This window comes from Sclerotinia sclerotiorum, genomic scaffold (genome assembly GCF_000146945.2).
Source record: "Sclerotinia sclerotiorum 1980 UF-70 scaffold_3 genomic scaffold, whole genome shotgun sequence".
In the NCBI taxonomy this organism is placed as follows: Eukaryota; Fungi; Ascomycota; class Leotiomycetes; order Helotiales; family Sclerotiniaceae; genus Sclerotinia; species Sclerotinia sclerotiorum.
In genome coordinates this window covers 744,271-759,978 of record NW_001820833.1, presented here as the reverse complement: position 1 = coordinate 759,978, position 15,708 = coordinate 744,271, and the positions used below count along the sequence as shown (strand labels likewise).

At 39.5% G+C, this 15,708-nt stretch overlaps 7 protein-coding genes across 7 annotated transcripts; 4 read left to right on the top strand and 3 right to left on the bottom strand.

The window, feature by feature from the left end:
• Nucleotides 1–2,745: 2,745 nt before the first annotated feature.
• Nucleotides 2,746–4,554, bottom strand: SS1G_02392 (hypothetical protein; the record flags this gene model as incomplete). The annotated part of the gene is made up of 3 exons (XM_001596126.1): nucleotides 2,746–3,430; nucleotides 3,735–4,207; nucleotides 4,258–4,554. The coding sequence occupies 3 exons, from the start codon at nucleotides 4,552–4,554 to the stop codon at nucleotides 2,746–2,748; spliced, it is 1,455 nt and encodes a 484-aa protein (XP_001596176.1).
• A 906-nt stretch (nucleotides 4,555–5,460) lies between these two features.
• Nucleotides 5,461–5,838, top strand: SS1G_02391 (predicted protein; the record flags this gene model as incomplete). The annotated part of the gene is made up of 2 exons (XM_001596125.1): nucleotides 5,461–5,558; nucleotides 5,787–5,838. 2 exons carry the CDS (start codon nucleotides 5,461–5,463, stop codon nucleotides 5,836–5,838), a joined length of 150 nt encoding a protein of 49 aa, XP_001596175.1.
• A 599-nt stretch (nucleotides 5,839–6,437) lies between these two features.
• SS1G_02390 (predicted protein) lies at nucleotides 6,438–7,297 on the bottom strand (the record flags this gene model as incomplete). The annotated part of the gene is made up of 4 exons (XM_001596124.1): nucleotides 6,438–6,442; nucleotides 6,508–6,641; nucleotides 7,046–7,094; nucleotides 7,177–7,297. The coding sequence occupies 4 exons, from the start codon at nucleotides 7,295–7,297 to the stop codon at nucleotides 6,438–6,440; spliced, it is 309 nt and encodes a 102-aa protein (XP_001596174.1).
• Nucleotides 7,298–7,617: 320 nt separating this feature from the next.
• Nucleotides 7,618–8,033, top strand: SS1G_02389 (predicted protein; the record flags this gene model as incomplete). Its single annotated transcript, XM_001596123.1, has 2 exons — nucleotides 7,618–7,645; nucleotides 7,855–8,033. 2 exons carry the CDS (start codon nucleotides 7,618–7,620, stop codon nucleotides 8,031–8,033), a joined length of 207 nt encoding a protein of 68 aa, XP_001596173.1.
• A 1,301-nt stretch (nucleotides 8,034–9,334) lies between these two features.
• Nucleotides 9,335–10,464, top strand: SS1G_02388 (hypothetical protein; the record flags this gene model as incomplete). The annotated part of the gene is made up of 2 exons (XM_001596122.1): nucleotides 9,335–9,374; nucleotides 9,434–10,464. The coding sequence occupies 2 exons, from the start codon at nucleotides 9,335–9,337 to the stop codon at nucleotides 10,462–10,464; spliced, it is 1,071 nt and encodes a 356-aa protein (XP_001596172.1).
• A 1,170-nt stretch (nucleotides 10,465–11,634) lies between these two features.
• On the bottom strand, nucleotides 11,635–12,649 carry SS1G_02387 (hypothetical protein; the record flags this gene model as incomplete). Its single annotated transcript, XM_001596121.1, has 3 exons — nucleotides 11,635–11,864; nucleotides 11,924–12,310; nucleotides 12,622–12,649. The coding sequence occupies 3 exons, from the start codon at nucleotides 12,647–12,649 to the stop codon at nucleotides 11,635–11,637; spliced, it is 645 nt and encodes a 214-aa protein (XP_001596171.1).
• A 748-nt stretch (nucleotides 12,650–13,397) lies between these two features.
• SS1G_02386 (hypothetical protein) lies at nucleotides 13,398–14,146 on the top strand (the record flags this gene model as incomplete). The annotated part of the gene is made up of 2 exons (XM_001596120.1): nucleotides 13,398–13,445; nucleotides 13,508–14,146. 2 exons carry the CDS (start codon nucleotides 13,398–13,400, stop codon nucleotides 14,144–14,146), a joined length of 687 nt encoding a protein of 228 aa, XP_001596170.1.
• Between the last annotated feature and the right edge of the window lie 1,562 nt (nucleotides 14,147–15,708).

The window sequence follows — 15,708 nt, the reverse complement described above, 5'->3', positions numbered from 1 at the left end:
GGTTTTGATTCAAGAAGGAGGGTGTTTGGGAGTGAAAAAGATAGAGAAATTGCAGGGTAAGTGATCCCGTGCTCTTGAACTATTTAAAGGTGCCTTGCTAATACATTTGAAGGAACAGATGAAGAAATTTGGGTATATGGGGGTTGGAGTTTTATGAATTGATGATTCATGATTGGATGGGTTGGGTAACCGCTTAGGGTTTTTAGGGTTGGAGTTTTAAAAATTGTTGTTTAGTATGTTATTCAACAAGGAGTTGTTATAAAATGATATTATCTGATTTACATTTTGAGTTTATAAAATTATAATCTAGATTTGTGATTGGCAAACAGGGGGTCCGTGGTTCATTGGGGTTTAATAGGGTTTTTTTAATCAATCAATGGTTTGGTGATGGGTTATCTAGTAGCCCTTTTTGAATTAACAGTTTGGATCAAGGTTTGCAAGAAAGAGGCGGTTGATCACCCATGGGCTTCACTGGTGAGAAGCCTGGAGATGCTGAAAAATGACTGTGCTAGTGAATATAAACGTTTAAGGTGCCTAGTGGTTGAATACCTGTGGATGTGAAGTGGTGGAATTCGAGCATCGCTATTACTAGACTGATACTGTTGAGAGAGTGGAAGGAAAAAGTGCGAAGGGTACGAACGAGTAGCATACTTCAAATTTTGGTTGTTAATATCTTCGGGGCAAAGCGAGGCTAATTACTTCTTAGTACATGGATATAGGATATATCTGTGATTTTCTGCCTACAAAAATGGGAGAAAATATGCGCGTGCTAAAGAGAACTGATGTTCAGCCGAATATTATTTACTACCACCGAGATTCCATTAGCAATGAAGCTGTTGGGATATATCGAGACTAGTAACTTGCTGTTACCAAGTTCTTTCCTTTTTTTTCTTAGAAAATAATGTAGTCTTATTAAAATAGGTAGTGATACCTGGTTATATTCATAATAAAAATTCATACTGTTTTATAATTCGTTTGATTTAAGTTACAAGTAATGTGTATACAAATTTCAGCGCGTCTATTAATTATTAATCTTTGCTTTCTCTTTACTATGATGATTTGATGTAGGTGTAATCACTTGGATGTTTCTGCTGGGTACCTTTTTGGGTATTTGTATTCACTTAAAGGTTTGAGAGGTCTTCGATATTTATATTCAATTGTACATTTACATTCATTCAAATAACCACATCCTTAAACATTGAAATCCATATTAACACTCACAACTACATAAACATTCACCTCTACATAAACATTCACCTCTACACAAACACTCTAGGTCATCCAAACATCCAAACATCCAAATCTCCTCATAAATCTAATTCTATTCATATAATATTACCCTCAATCTTCAATCTTCAATCCTCAACCTCCAAACCCCAACCCAAAAAGACATAAAAACAACACTAACATTCAAACCTCTTCATAAGTCTAGCACCCTACTTCTGGCCCCCCCCCCTAATATGGGTCATTTTCCTCACCAAAAATAACAAAAATCGACTTTTATAACTTTCTTACTTATGAATATAATTTTCTAAAATTCAGAATATAAATTTATTATTTATATAATAATAGATTCTGAAACTTTCAGATTTTTCACAATTTTATTGATTGAAATATAAATAATTAAAATCACAATTTTCAATTTGTATAGGATTTATTGTTACGAGGTTTGCCGTCTAGATCACGTGGAAGTGCTCTAGGCTCTCGAGGTAGGTTTATAACTAGGCGTCAGGTAGGGACTTAAAGTAATGACAATAATGATATGCTATTCGTAACTAATAGTAGAGTATACTAAATGATTGATCTTGATCTTGAGCACGAAGCTCTATACAAAGGGAATCCACCTTGATTATATAGACCTTCGTATTCCAACATTGGAGCGATGGAGCTGGGGAGCGAGATTCGAATCTCGCTCCCTCACAAGACTATTCATGTGATCCTATAACACGTGATAATAGTTATAATGTTGCAACGTAACACCAACCCAACCCAACCCAACCCTATACACCAAACCCCCTCTTTAAAAAAAGGTAAAAAGGGCAACTCAAAAAGCTAACCATAGATATCTAATATTGTCTATCAAAATTAAGCTATCTATCCATCTACCAAACCCCAAAATACACAGTATCCGTCTTTATTGATTTATTTATTTCCTATCACTTTTTCCTTTCTCTTTTTCTTTTCCATCCCCAGTCTATCTCCCAATCTATCTTCCATATCTCATTCCCCTTATCCCCTTCCCTAATCAGAAGAAAGAAAAAATTACTCTAATATCCAACTCTTCCCCTTTCTTTCTCTGACCATACAACTACAAACATATCTTCAAATCACCTTTAATATCAATACAACTATTATAGTCCTATCATATATTCCAAGAAACTCTTTATTATTTTATATTATATATGATAATAAATCTTATAATCTTATAACTTTATAATATCTAGACTTTGAGAATATTGATACTAAATTTAAATTTTTTTTTTGATTTCTTATCAATTTATATAATAATTACTATTTTTAATTGAAGAAGACCAGTGATGAATATTTATATAGTTTGATATTGGTATTGATGAATAATACTGTGTAGAGTTATAAACTTGAAAGAGGTGTATAAGGTCTCGAGATAAGGTAATATGATATAAGTATATATTCAAGTATTCGAGTATTAAGATCTTACACTCAATTTATACCATAAACATCCAACCCAACCTCTCCCTTCATATCCACCCCAAAACCCCGAACACCCTACCCACACCCCACCCCCCTCAACACCTCCCCAATAACCCCCACCATCTCCAGCACCTTCTCATCCTCCAACCTCCTCCCCACACACTGCAACGCCACGGGCGTCCCATGATAAAACCGCTCCTCATAATCCCCCTGCAACAACCCATCCTTCTCACACAACGGCATCCACTCCTCACCCCTCCTCTTATCCACCCTCTCATCCGCAAACATAACCGGAAAAGTACAAGCCGGATAATCCAACAAATTCCAGACACCCGTAAAATTCACACAAAAAGCATCCGTTTGCGTGATACCCAATCTTGGTGCCGTCCACGGACTAGCAGGCATAATAATCGCATCCATAACATCCTTTCCATCTTTCCCCGTACTTGTCCATCGATCTAAATACTCCTTCTGGTAAGCATTTCTCCTCGTAATCATCTCTCTTAACTTCGTTGGTCCCAATGTCCCATGTTCACCCTGGTCGTAGGCGAATTCGTAATTTTTCATACTTTCGAATACAGGCTCGTCGTGTTTACGCGTTAATTCGAGAATAGCGGCTCCACCTAATGTGTAGAAGGAATTATTCATTTCCTTGGCCATTTCGGGATGATTGGTAGGTTCCCACTCGAAGACCTCGTGACCAGCTGCTTCTAGGGCTCGTTTTGTAAGTGCGAGTCCGCGAGCAATAGGCGGATGAACGCTGATTTCACCGTCGTTGTCAGATATAATTCCGAAGCGGAGTTTGCGGCCTGGAGGCTGGATTGTGTTTTCTCGCCAGGGGATTGGGAGACATTTGGGGTCGTAGAACCAGGGTGAAAGTGAGGGGGACAGAACAGCTTTGCAGTATAGTTGGAGGGTTTTAAGGGATCTGGACATGGGGCCATTGTTGGAGTAGATGAAATCTTGTCCTGAGATTCCAGATTTGGTGCCGTAAATGGGGAATCTGCCAAAACTATTCGTTTTCTGTCAATATTGTCCATTGTGAAAAGAGATAATGTACGCACGTAGGTTTCAATCCAAAAAGTCCATTAAAAGCACTAGGAATCCTGATACTACCACCAATATCCGTGCCAATACCCAAAGGACTACCCCTCATAGCCAAAAGCACACCTTCACCACCAGAACTTCCTCCTGAAGTCGTGCCTATATGATAAGCACCATTAGTTTCGCCCCATACATTTGAGATTGTCTCCATCATCATCATCGCAACCGGTACTGCAGTCTTTACATAGAAAATAGCACCAAGCTTCGCTAACAAAGAAACTAAAACCGTTTCGTCTTTTGCATTGGTGGGAACATTGGCATAGCATGCCATACCAATAGAAGATGGATGAGGTGGTGTTATGAAGCAATCTTTTAGGGAGATTGGAAGACCATGGAGTGGACCTATGATATCTCCAGTTTTGGAGAGATATTCATCTAGAAATTCTGCTCGTTTAAGAGCTTCCGGAATGAGAATTTCTGTTAAACAGTTTGTCTGAAATGTTGGTTAGGAAGTGCTTGTTCGTGAACGAGAATAGAACAGACCAATTGATGGGCAACAACAGCAGCCTTAGAAAATGCCTTGGTAACTTCAACAGACGTCCATATTTTGTCTTTAATCTTTTGAAGTATAGCTTCCGCATCTGATTCAATAATCTCTAATTCCTCATGGGTGAAATGACCAGACGATCTTGGGATATTAGTAACATTTCGTGGAAGGGTTTTTAGAGCTTCCCCGGGAAGAAGATATTCTTTTGGTAAAGAATCAGCTCGACGCTTTTGAGCTATCGTTGCTATTTCCTTGTAGTGTTGATCTTCTAATATGAGTCGAGATTCACCCATGGTTGTGGTCAGAGGAGGGGAAGTCCTGATTATGCTAGATCTTAATGTAATGTGGTATTTGAGAATTCAAACCAACTCAGAGGAAGAAAAAAGTTATGAAGACATTAACTTGTAGTGAACGAAGAGACTAAATAATTAATTGATAGAAGTGAATTATATCTCACACTCCAACTATGTACATATCTTATCATAATCATTTCTTGATTTGAGGGCAGATTTGAGGAGTTTGTATGAAGTGCAGTACCCCGCCGGCGCTCACAAGTGGGGGTTTCCCGATTTCGGCAAAAAGTCCCAAAAATCCCGGCCACTGATATCAGGATCTTCAGCACCACCAGAACAATCAGGAATGAAATAACAGATATCTAACAAGAGCTTGATCAGATATTATAAGAAGTGAAGAGTGTATATATTAATTTCAACCTCTTGCAAATCCACATATTTTCTGCCAGATGCAGAAATCCTGGTCAGCAAGAGCCACTGCATGTTTTGAAGAAATTCCTGTAGCATTAGCATATACATCCAAAACGTCTACATTTGATATCAAAACATTGAATTCTGTATGATAAGCCGCCGTTCCATGAAGTCACCAGTGCTGTTTATTGTCCGGCAGTTCCGCATGCGTGAATCGTCATTCTGTTGGTACGCCGTGCTGGTGGTCAGCAATATATCCATGATAACCCCCTTTGAATCAACATTAGGAGGATATTGAGAAGTCGCAAACTATAAAGGTACAAGTGCCGGACTTGGAGCTTCGTCACCGAGGTGGCTTTCCAGGCTATGTTTTCCATTCGATCGGAACCTGGGTAAAGCATTGATAGCAGCAATGGCAGCAGTTGAATCGACCTTCGCGCCACAATACCAAGCGTATTGATAGCTTCCATAGATCGGTAGATATGGTGAGAGAAAATGGAGCTATTACTCCCAGGGACTGCAGCATCATTCATGGCGTGGAATCTACCAGAAAGAAGAGCTGATGTCTTCACGGTTGTAGAATTTGTGAAATTGTATGTTTGTATATATCAATAAATGTGTAAATATATCATGATTGATTAAGAAAGAGATTTAACAGATATCAAGAATAACAGATTCGAATTGAGAACAAAAGATCGACCAGCACTCAAAACAAGAATGAGGAGATGAGGTAGAAAATCTAGAAGAGATGACCTCAACTTATAGAGATGAAGACACTATGTAATGGAGACAAAGAGGACTTATTACTAAGTATTACTCAGTATTACATGTAAAACAAAAGCTACTTCCCCTAAAGTATTCAGCAGTCCGTGAAACATCACCTCTAGTTTCTTATATCAAGTGAAGAGATTGTCTATCAACTTCTTAATGTCGTGTGTATAATAAATAGCACCTCTCCGATGGAAGATCCTACTACTAACGTAACATGAGAGATAATGACACCAGCTCAACAAATCACATATCAAATTATTTACTGCGCACATTGCATCCAAGTGAAGTATATGTATGATTTTTAAATACCAAGTTCTTGAATTCCCAAGTCTCAGCCTTGTGAGAAGCAGTAAGGTGAAATGAGATCTAATCTACAGCAAAAATGCTGAAAGTGATTACATTATGTTTCCATCATCTAAATCTACGTTCCTTTGAGAGAAGAGGAGGTAGGAGTTATATTGAGGAAGTAAGATTTGATCTACCATCATCTATAGACGTTGAACCCAGAGTGTAGTAGGGAAGAACGCATATGCTCAAATGGGGTGGGTACACGAAGACACACAAATTCACAAGTAGTCATAAAAAAAAACAGAAAGTCGAATGATTCAATTCCTAGCGACTCCGTATCACCAATTGTATGTTTCCCATCCCAGGTAATCGTCAACTGTCGTAGCCATTAAGCTGTTCTAACGCGAGACGTATTATGCTGCAACGGCAAGCATTAGCAAGAATATCGACCATGAAATCGAGAGGTACTAGTCGAATACTAACTGTCCAGATAATCAGCTGCCATTAACAACTCTAGACACAACTCTGCCGGAATCTCCATGTCTGGCACATTCTCCGAGTTGCGATATTTGTAGTTGTAGTAAAAGTATTCGGCGACCTTCTCGAGGACAATACCACTATTAAGAGAGATTGTAGTTAGTCTTTGAGGAATATTTGTAGCAATGCCATGCTAGACATAAGATGATGCTGCTCTGAGCTAGCTGATCATAAATCGCCATTCATCTGGCTTTTAGATGGTTGTTGATGGTTCGTTGAAGAATGAAGTAAACTTCTGGAAGAAAAAAAAAATGAATAAAAACTTAAATAGACATAAAAGCGGGTCTCAGATCAAGTGTAAAAAACGAGCATCCAGTCCACAACAGTCCCAAAAGGGGATAGAGGGTCTGTATCGAAATAGCTTCTATCATCACCGACGCCTATGTACCCTTTGCTGGAAAATACTCTGAAGTGTGTGATGTTTGTCGAAGAAATGGGTTATGGTATTGTAAAGAGAGCTAACCAAAAAAAGGAAATGGCATACTTTATTTCTGCGAAACGGCAGATTCCTGTTTGAGACTCTTCCCAACCACCTGTATATGAATAAAATAAGTAAGTATTGGTTCAATTGCAACTATTCGCAAGGTCGGATCGATAAAGGAGGGGCAAACGAACTGGTTGTATCCAGCATCTTTTTGATTGCACCACTTGTCAAAGCAGCCTCTCTCAGAACGACGAATTCAAATCCGTCGCAAGATACGAGAGTCACATATTTGCTTGTACCTGGTGCTGCCATGATTAGAGAAATTGGTAAATGTTGTATAGCAATTGTGAATTTCTTTAAAGCATAGACGTGATTTTCTTTGAGGCGACATGAAACCGTTAAGCGGGGAAGGCATCAGCCAGGCGCGAGGCTACGAATCTGCAAATCTGCAGGGAAATGGCATAAAATCTTGGAAAGCTTACTGGGTACGGAGTATTATCAATGTATTAAGCTTTCTTCTTTCTCTTCGAAATTCGATTCCAATTTACAATAACAATTCAAAGTACTGTACATGAGAAGATTTCAACCACGCGACAATCTTCTAGATGTGGGCATAGCATTGGCCACCCTCCATGGGTTTTAACACTACCAACAATACTTGTAAGTTTAGATTACGCCAAGATCTGCCAGCTACCTAGTATTTTCAAAAAGGAAGATAACCCGGTACGAGAATGCGAATCCGAACGATTTCCCCTATTCATGAATTTCATGATCGAACGAACGAGCCATCTGATTCCCAGGAACGTATCCTGCGTGCATGCGCACTCCGTACATTTTGCGGGATGAAATCCAAGGACTGTACTAGTTAGGTAATCCGTTAGAGTCAGTCGTGGGCGGTCACTGGTCACTGGTCAACACGGGAATCAACATTCACGGTTCCTTGAGACTTGAGTCCACCAGGTCCTTATCAATCGGATATGTACAGCCAAATCCTGTTCAGAGTCCACTTTCATTTCAAGCTTTTCCCAAGAAGCTTACGAGTCAATGATCGGAAAGCATTTCACCGCGATTTCCTTTCTCGAATCTTAGAATGATTACTCGAACTCGAGTACAGTACCTTGTAAAACTTTATAGTTCGTAGTACTATAGTACATACCATACCTACCGATCACTCAATAAAAGGGAGCGGACACTTTCACTGCTCCGACATGCATACACTGGCAATCTCCTTGAGTTTCCACCATCCGTAGTCTCTTCTATTTCACATTTCACACCGACACCGTTCCGTGTATTTCTAGAAATCGGGGCTCTTGGCACTCGGCTTAAGCTCGGCCGGATGAACATGAGACCACCTCCACAGGTTCATTGATTGGCGAAAACAACAATATTATTATGGCTAGAGATTTTTGCCTGACTAGCCACACACAGCCACAACAATCTTACACCCAAAATATCAGGCACAACGGGCATGATCTTCGTTCGAACAAGGGTTTGTGCAAATGCCAAGAGACTGAATTCCCTAATCTGGAGAGATTATACGGTACAAAGCATCAATGGAAGGATTTGGACCCTCCGAAAAACTGGGCGCTTACTGTACCTTTTATTTAACTTTTCATATCTGCTACACTGCTACACCCTTTTCCCTCGGCTTGCAAGATGTGAGCCACAGTCGCACGAGTAGGGAGTCGAGAAGATGTTGTGAATTGGGTATAGCTCCCCATTTAGCATATCATTTCATCCCACCCGCTTTGTCGGATGTAGACAGCCAACTCGAACCAAGTATCCAAGGAACAGGGAATATTCAAAAACCATCATTTTATCTGGGAGAAATGATAAATGATATGCGTGGAAATGCGTGTGAATGGACGGGCAAGGAGGGAGGTCGCATAGGATAGGTAGCATAGGTAGGACAGGCAACATAGCATAGGGTAGCATAGCCATCGCATTTCTTTATTCCGCTACAAGCAATGCGTCCGAAGCAGCTAGTCTGACCTATATTTTTACTTTCCTACATTTGTGGACGTCATAGAACTACCTCTATCCCTGATCTTTCCTTAGGGCTCCAAAGATCGCGGTCTAAAGTATATTCTAATTGCATTTCTTTTTAATCTTTAATAATGTTGCTTTCCCTCCTCGAATCTCTTCGCTTTCTCTTTTTGACATTTGCTTCCTATTAATCATGGGCGGGGCTTTTTGCGCCATGAGGCGCCTCTTACTTCATGTATACAGAACTCTTCTCAATAGGTACGTAGATGCACTTCTGGATAATCCCTATGCCTTGACTTCCAAGAATACTAACATGTGTGTAGACATTCTTTCTTTGGATTGCTTAGACATATTTTAATCAACATGACATTTATTCTTATGTGGATAACGACTTTCAAGAATGGTAAATTCTGATGTATACTCCATCACATATAAATTCCAGACTAACTCTATCTTGCAAAGCATGGCGAATCGACTCCTCAATCCGGCCACTAATTGATGTCAATTATCTCGAATTGTTAGATAGGAGAGTTTTTGGATTTTCCATGTTTGGTCTCGCATCACAATTTACCTGTTCGGTCATCGGAATATCGTGGATGTATGCACTCACTCGAAAGAAGATATCGATCCTTGCTGGACTCCCTCCTCTTCTCCTCAACATTCTCTACGCCCTCTCCCATAACCTCTCCGAACCCCTCGATGTTTTCGCCTGGCTCTCATATGGTGTTATTCACTTCATCTCTCCTTTCTTTGCCGCATTCTGGCTCTGGCTATTCGCATCACCAGGCGCTGTATCTATATTCGCCTGGTCTTTCGGAATCCAAAACTGTCTCGGAATAATAACCCATCTCTCCTTCCCATCCGCAGCCCCCTGGTACGGCGATCAATATGGATATCCCCTCCCACCCGGAAACTACAGTATGCCCGGTTCAGCCGCCGGACTCGTACGAGTCGACAAAGTCCTAGGAACCCACATCTACGCCAACGCATTCAAAGCCTCGCCTCTAGTCTTCGGAGCATTCCCTTCGTTACATGGAGCATTCAGCTGTTGCTGTTTCTTCTTCATCGGTCGCTACTCCAAAAAAGGAACTTTCATCCTCGGTTTTTACGTTCTCTGGCAATGGTTCTCCACCATGTATCTACGACATCATTGGCGTCTCGATCTTCTCGGCGGACTCGCCTACAGCGCCTTTGCATTTTCCCTCTTCTACCGCAGTTTACAAAAAATTGATCGAGCGTACTCGATGGGTGTTAGTGGCGGAAACGGATGGCAGAGATTGTGGGAAGGTACGAGATTACAGTATTGGTTTGATAGGAGACCCGCTCAGTTGGGCTATGAGGTCTTGATGGAAGATGAGGAGTATAATAAAGAAGCGAGGATGGAGTTGAGGGAAATAGGAAGTCCTGGGTTGCAGGGAGAGTTGGAGGGTGCGTGGGTGAGGGATGAGGGGCTTACGTGGACGGTGAAGGATATGGATAGGAGGTTGAGGTAGTGCGGAGCGGAATGGATTGGAATGCAATGGAATGGAATGATATTTCGCAAAAAAGATATTTTGATAAGTAAATAGGATGAAGTAGAAAGAAAAGAGGCGGTTATTCTTTCCTTCTTTCTCTCACCCAATTGATTGGATAGACAGAGAGAAAGTATAATGAATAGCACATTCGAATTTTCGAATTTTTTCAAACTTTCAAAGGGCGTTGTGGATAGGATAGGATGGGATGGGTTTTTTGCATTACTACCTTTTACCTTTTACCTTCTTTCTACCTTCTATGTATCTATATATTGATTATTTAGAGGGTTTAGATATAAATATATTTGAGTAGATGGATGGATAGAAATGGATAGATAGATAGAGAGAGATAGATGAAGGGATGGATGGGTATATAAAATATAAGTATATAAGATAAAAGAAAATTAACTTGTAAGATAGTTAGTTAGTCGGGTATAGAGTTGATGGTGTATGAGTATGGGTGTATTTATTTGAGTAGTAGATATAAGATAGAAAAAAAATATATAATTAACTAAATATCAAGTATTAATTATTAATTATTTCTTTTAATAATAATAAAATTATTGGATTTTAAATGATTATCTTTGAATTTGAAATAAATATTTATTCCAAAAAACAAAAACACTAAAAAACTCAAAAATAACAAAAGAGTCAGAAAAGAATAAGATTATCATAATATTCTATCCCATCAGTTTCTAAAGAAATATAAATTCGATTTAAATAAATATCTCATATTACCTGTTATATCTTTCTACTTCTCTACCTCTCTATCTCTCTACCTCTCTACTAGAAGATAGATACTTAACATAACTCCACATTAAATATAAGTCCATAATCATACAATCACTTCACATACAGATAAAATAAATAAGATAAATCGTTACTTTTATTTCATATTCATCCATCCATCAATCCATCCACCCTCCTTCCAAATCCCATCCAGCAACTCGATATATACCATTCCATAAACGAACCCAAGAGTTCACTATTTGTATACCCTAACTCTCATCAAATTGTTTTGATGTGAAGAGCAAAAGATATCCATATAAATCCTTTCGTATCATCTGAGAACTCCTAGTATCTCCGCTTTCTTGAATGAATTGAATGAAGTGATTGAAATGTACTATAGTCGCTTCTCCTAAAAAGAATTATCTATGCGACTTCCTCAATCTTTGCCTTGGCTGGCTCTCCAGCTTTCTCTTCTCCAGCTTCCTCCTCTCCTTCGAGTCCTGGCATCTCCTCGTCATCCTCATCATCACCCTCATCATCCTCACCCATTCCTCCCAATCCACCCATTCCTGCGCCGCCGAGTTTCGAGAAATCAATACCACCGAAATCTCCACCGGCTCCTCCCATCATGTCTCCCATACCTGGCATCCCACCTAAAGTAACATTCATTAGCTTACTGTCAAATTTTATAGTTAGAGACAGTAAAACTTACCCATACCACCCATCTGGCTCAAATCCTCCTCAGGAGCCTCATCTTGCTCATCCTCATCAACCCACTTATCAAAGTCGGTCTTCAAGAAGTGAACCTTCTTAGAATCCTTTAATAATCTTGGCCAGAATTCCTCCTTCAACTCCTTCTTTCTCAAGACGAATTGAGTGTTCTTTTGAGTGTGATTGTACTTGGAAGCACTCTCATCGATTTCAGCGTAGAATTCCAATGTGACTGCATAGGCACGCTTGAGCGACTCGGAGTAGCCAGAGAATGTGAGGGATTGGGACTTGAGTTCGATCTTGGGTTCTTTGACATCAGGAACACTGATGGTCAGGTAGATGAAATTCTTTTCTGCCTCAGTCTTGTTGGATCGTTGAGCCCAGAGAACTGCAGTTTTTAATGATTAGCAACATGTCTAGATATTGTGGGTATTGTGGTAGGTGAAGAAAAGCTTTTGTGATCCTTGCTTATATATTTTGAAGCTTCAGCGCACAGTACCCCTCATTGAAAAAGTAGTGTGGGATGGAGCTGGTCGATCTCCAAAGCAATTCTAGGCACATGAACCTTCCAACGGCTAGTATATGCTCAAGTGGCACAATCTCGAAGATATAGTTGAAATAACAGGAGTTGGCTGGACAGAGAAGCTTTGTAACTTCTCATTTGCCGCATCCGGAAAAGAAAAGAGCTAACAAGCTTACCTTCTGGAGTTGCAGTAGTTTCAGACATTGTGAAATTGAAGAGCTGTACGAAAGATGAAATAGAACTTTTTTGTTGTTGCAAAAATTGAATTGGGGTATCAAGCAAAGCGTTGGTAATGTTGTTCTTGTTGTTGTTGTAGAAGTGAGAAATTATGAAGAGGAGATGAAGAAAGGATTGGCGAACTTTCTATTTGTTGCTTGTGCTGTGTGCAGACAAACGAGGCTGAGAGCCGTATTAGGTATGTATGGAACCTGCGAGAACATTGGGGAAAGTACAATTCAAAGAGAGGATAGGGATAGCAAACATTCCTCCTCAATTTACACCAAAAATAGATGATGTAGTGAATCTGTTGTGATGGGGTGTATTGAAGATATATATTCCTCCTTTTCTCATCTATTAATTTATTATTCTAACATTTAAACTCAACTTGAAGATCCTCGAGAATTAAAAATTAACAATTAAAAATGATTCAAGCTGAAGTTGATGCTTCGAAACTTGACCCCACGTTACTGCGGCTCCCATTAAAGCCAACGTCACTGATGCCCTTGAGCTTGGACCTAACCCCAAACTTGAACCTAATACAATCAATCACCATCACTTATCTACTATTATCACTTGTCTAGTATGCACACTTACCGTTATTGTTGAACCCTCGACTCTGACTAGAACAATAATACTACGAATTGTGAAAAGACCCGTGCACTTACCTATCTTCACATTAAAGCTACAAATCTACCAGTCATTTTGCGAGTAATTCGCATCCCAAACACTCATCATGGAATCCATAAAAGCCGTATTCTTCAAACCCGATCCTCAAGTTCAAGTGTGTATCCTCTTTTCATCTCTATCCTCATCCCATCCCCGCCAACTAATTTCTTCTTCCAGGTCCGCAAATGTAACACCCTAATCCGACAAAACATACGGAAACTCGACCGAGACATCGCAGCCCTTAAAGCCGTTGAAAACAAAACCCGCAACCTCATCATCGCCGCCAATAAACGTGCTCAACGCACCCCCTCCCAAGCAAAACAAGCCGCACAAGAAACCCGTATCTTCGCGCGCGAATTAATCCGTACCCGAAATACCTCTCGTCGACTCGTCACTTCCAAAGCGCAATTGCAGAGTGTGAATATGCAAGTTAATGAAGCCTTTGCGGTGAGGAAAATAGAGGGGAGTATTAAGGCTAGCGTGGGTATCATGAAGGATGTTAATAGTTTGGTTCGATTACCAGAACTTATGGGGACGATGAGGGAATTGAGTCAGGAGTTGGTGAAGGCTGGGATTATTGAGGAGATGGTTGGGGATATGTTGCCAGATCAGTTGGAGGAGGAGGATGAGGAGGCCGAGGAAGAAGTGGATAAGGTGCTTGGGGAGATATTACAGGATAGGATGGGGAAGGTGGGTACGACGCCAAACTTACCGGCCGCGCCAGTACAACAAGAGGTTGCTGCGGAAGAGGAGGACGAAGATGCAGAGGCTATGTTGGATCAGATGAGGGGAAGGTTACAGGCCTTGAAGAGTTAAGTGGGAGAACAGGAATTGGGTTTTGTATGCTGTGTTTGGAGTCTGGATGGAGTTTGGTGGGAGGTTGTATATGCTTAGAGGCATTCGGCAGTGTCCTGGCATGGAATAATTATACAGAAGGATCGTTCAGGAACACTTTCTGATTTTTCAAGTTTAGGCATATGTAGAATATGCTTCATGATAATAGATATCTTTTAAAATTGTTATAGTCCTCGATAGAATGAAGAAAGATATTCAATAAATGAAGCTGATAATAGGCAATTCTCTACCTGGTCTTTGGATGGACATTACAACTCAACTTCCTACCTTTAATACATCTTGACTCTACACAAAATCACTCTTAAAACATCCATCCATCCATCTATACTATATATACCCTTACTATATATACACTTATAAAATACTCCCACCATATTATAATATATCATAACTCCGCCTCTAGCTTCAACTATTTACTACTTACTCCTTCCTGTTTATATATGTAAATTATAATATAAACATAAATCATTTTTCTTAATTTGGATAAGTCTCTATATAGTACTGTAAGACTGTATATAAATTATAAATCTTATATTCGATATCTATATATCTAGTACCATGGTGTGTGTGTACAGATTATATCAAACCCTATTATTAGTATTATATACATCAGATATAAATCAGATATATACCTAGTAGGTAGGTATTCATTCCCAGAGTATTTAATTCAATCCAATTCAATTTTATAAATAATAATGTATAAATCAAATATCAGAGAAAAGGCAATATAAGTAAATATAACAATAATAATAACATAATTCCAATTCCAATTCCTAACCCTATGATTTCTTTCCCTATCCTGTTATAATAATAAACTAAAAATAAAATTACTATCTGGGATTTTTTCTAAAAAAAAATGAAGAGAAGAAGAGAAGATAGATGGACGTGGATGTGAATAAGATAACCAGTATGCTTATTTCATCTCATATCATATCATATCATATCGTTTCACCAAACTAAAGCAATCCAATCCAATCCTTCGAATACTATCCACGCATTCATCGACCTATCCATCCATCCATCTCTCTTTCCAGAATTCCACGTCCATATCTGATACCCATATCAAAATCCATATCCAAACCAAGGAAAAAAAAAACCACACACACACACCATACGAACAAAAGGTAGAACATCAAACTCCAACTTTGCATCCGCAATCGAGAATCCAAGAAGTTGAATCCAAATCCAAATCCAAATCCAAATCCAATTCCAATTCCAAATAATAGGCCGTTATTTCACCTATTCTCCTTATTTCTTTCCCATCAGATACCATCTGACTCAAGCCATCCCGTCCCGTTCATTGTGAGGCCTGTTCTTCCATCCATATGTCAGGACACCCAATTCCATCCTATCTTATCCCATCCAATCGAACCCAAGAATAAAGGAAAAGGAAATGTGAATGTGAATGTGAATGTGAAAATTTGAGAGAGGAAAGGTAAAAAGGAGAAGAAGAAAAAGAAGAAAAAGAAAAAAGGTGCGATTTTCCATCCGTATTTCCATCTTCATGCAAACCAAAGATAAAA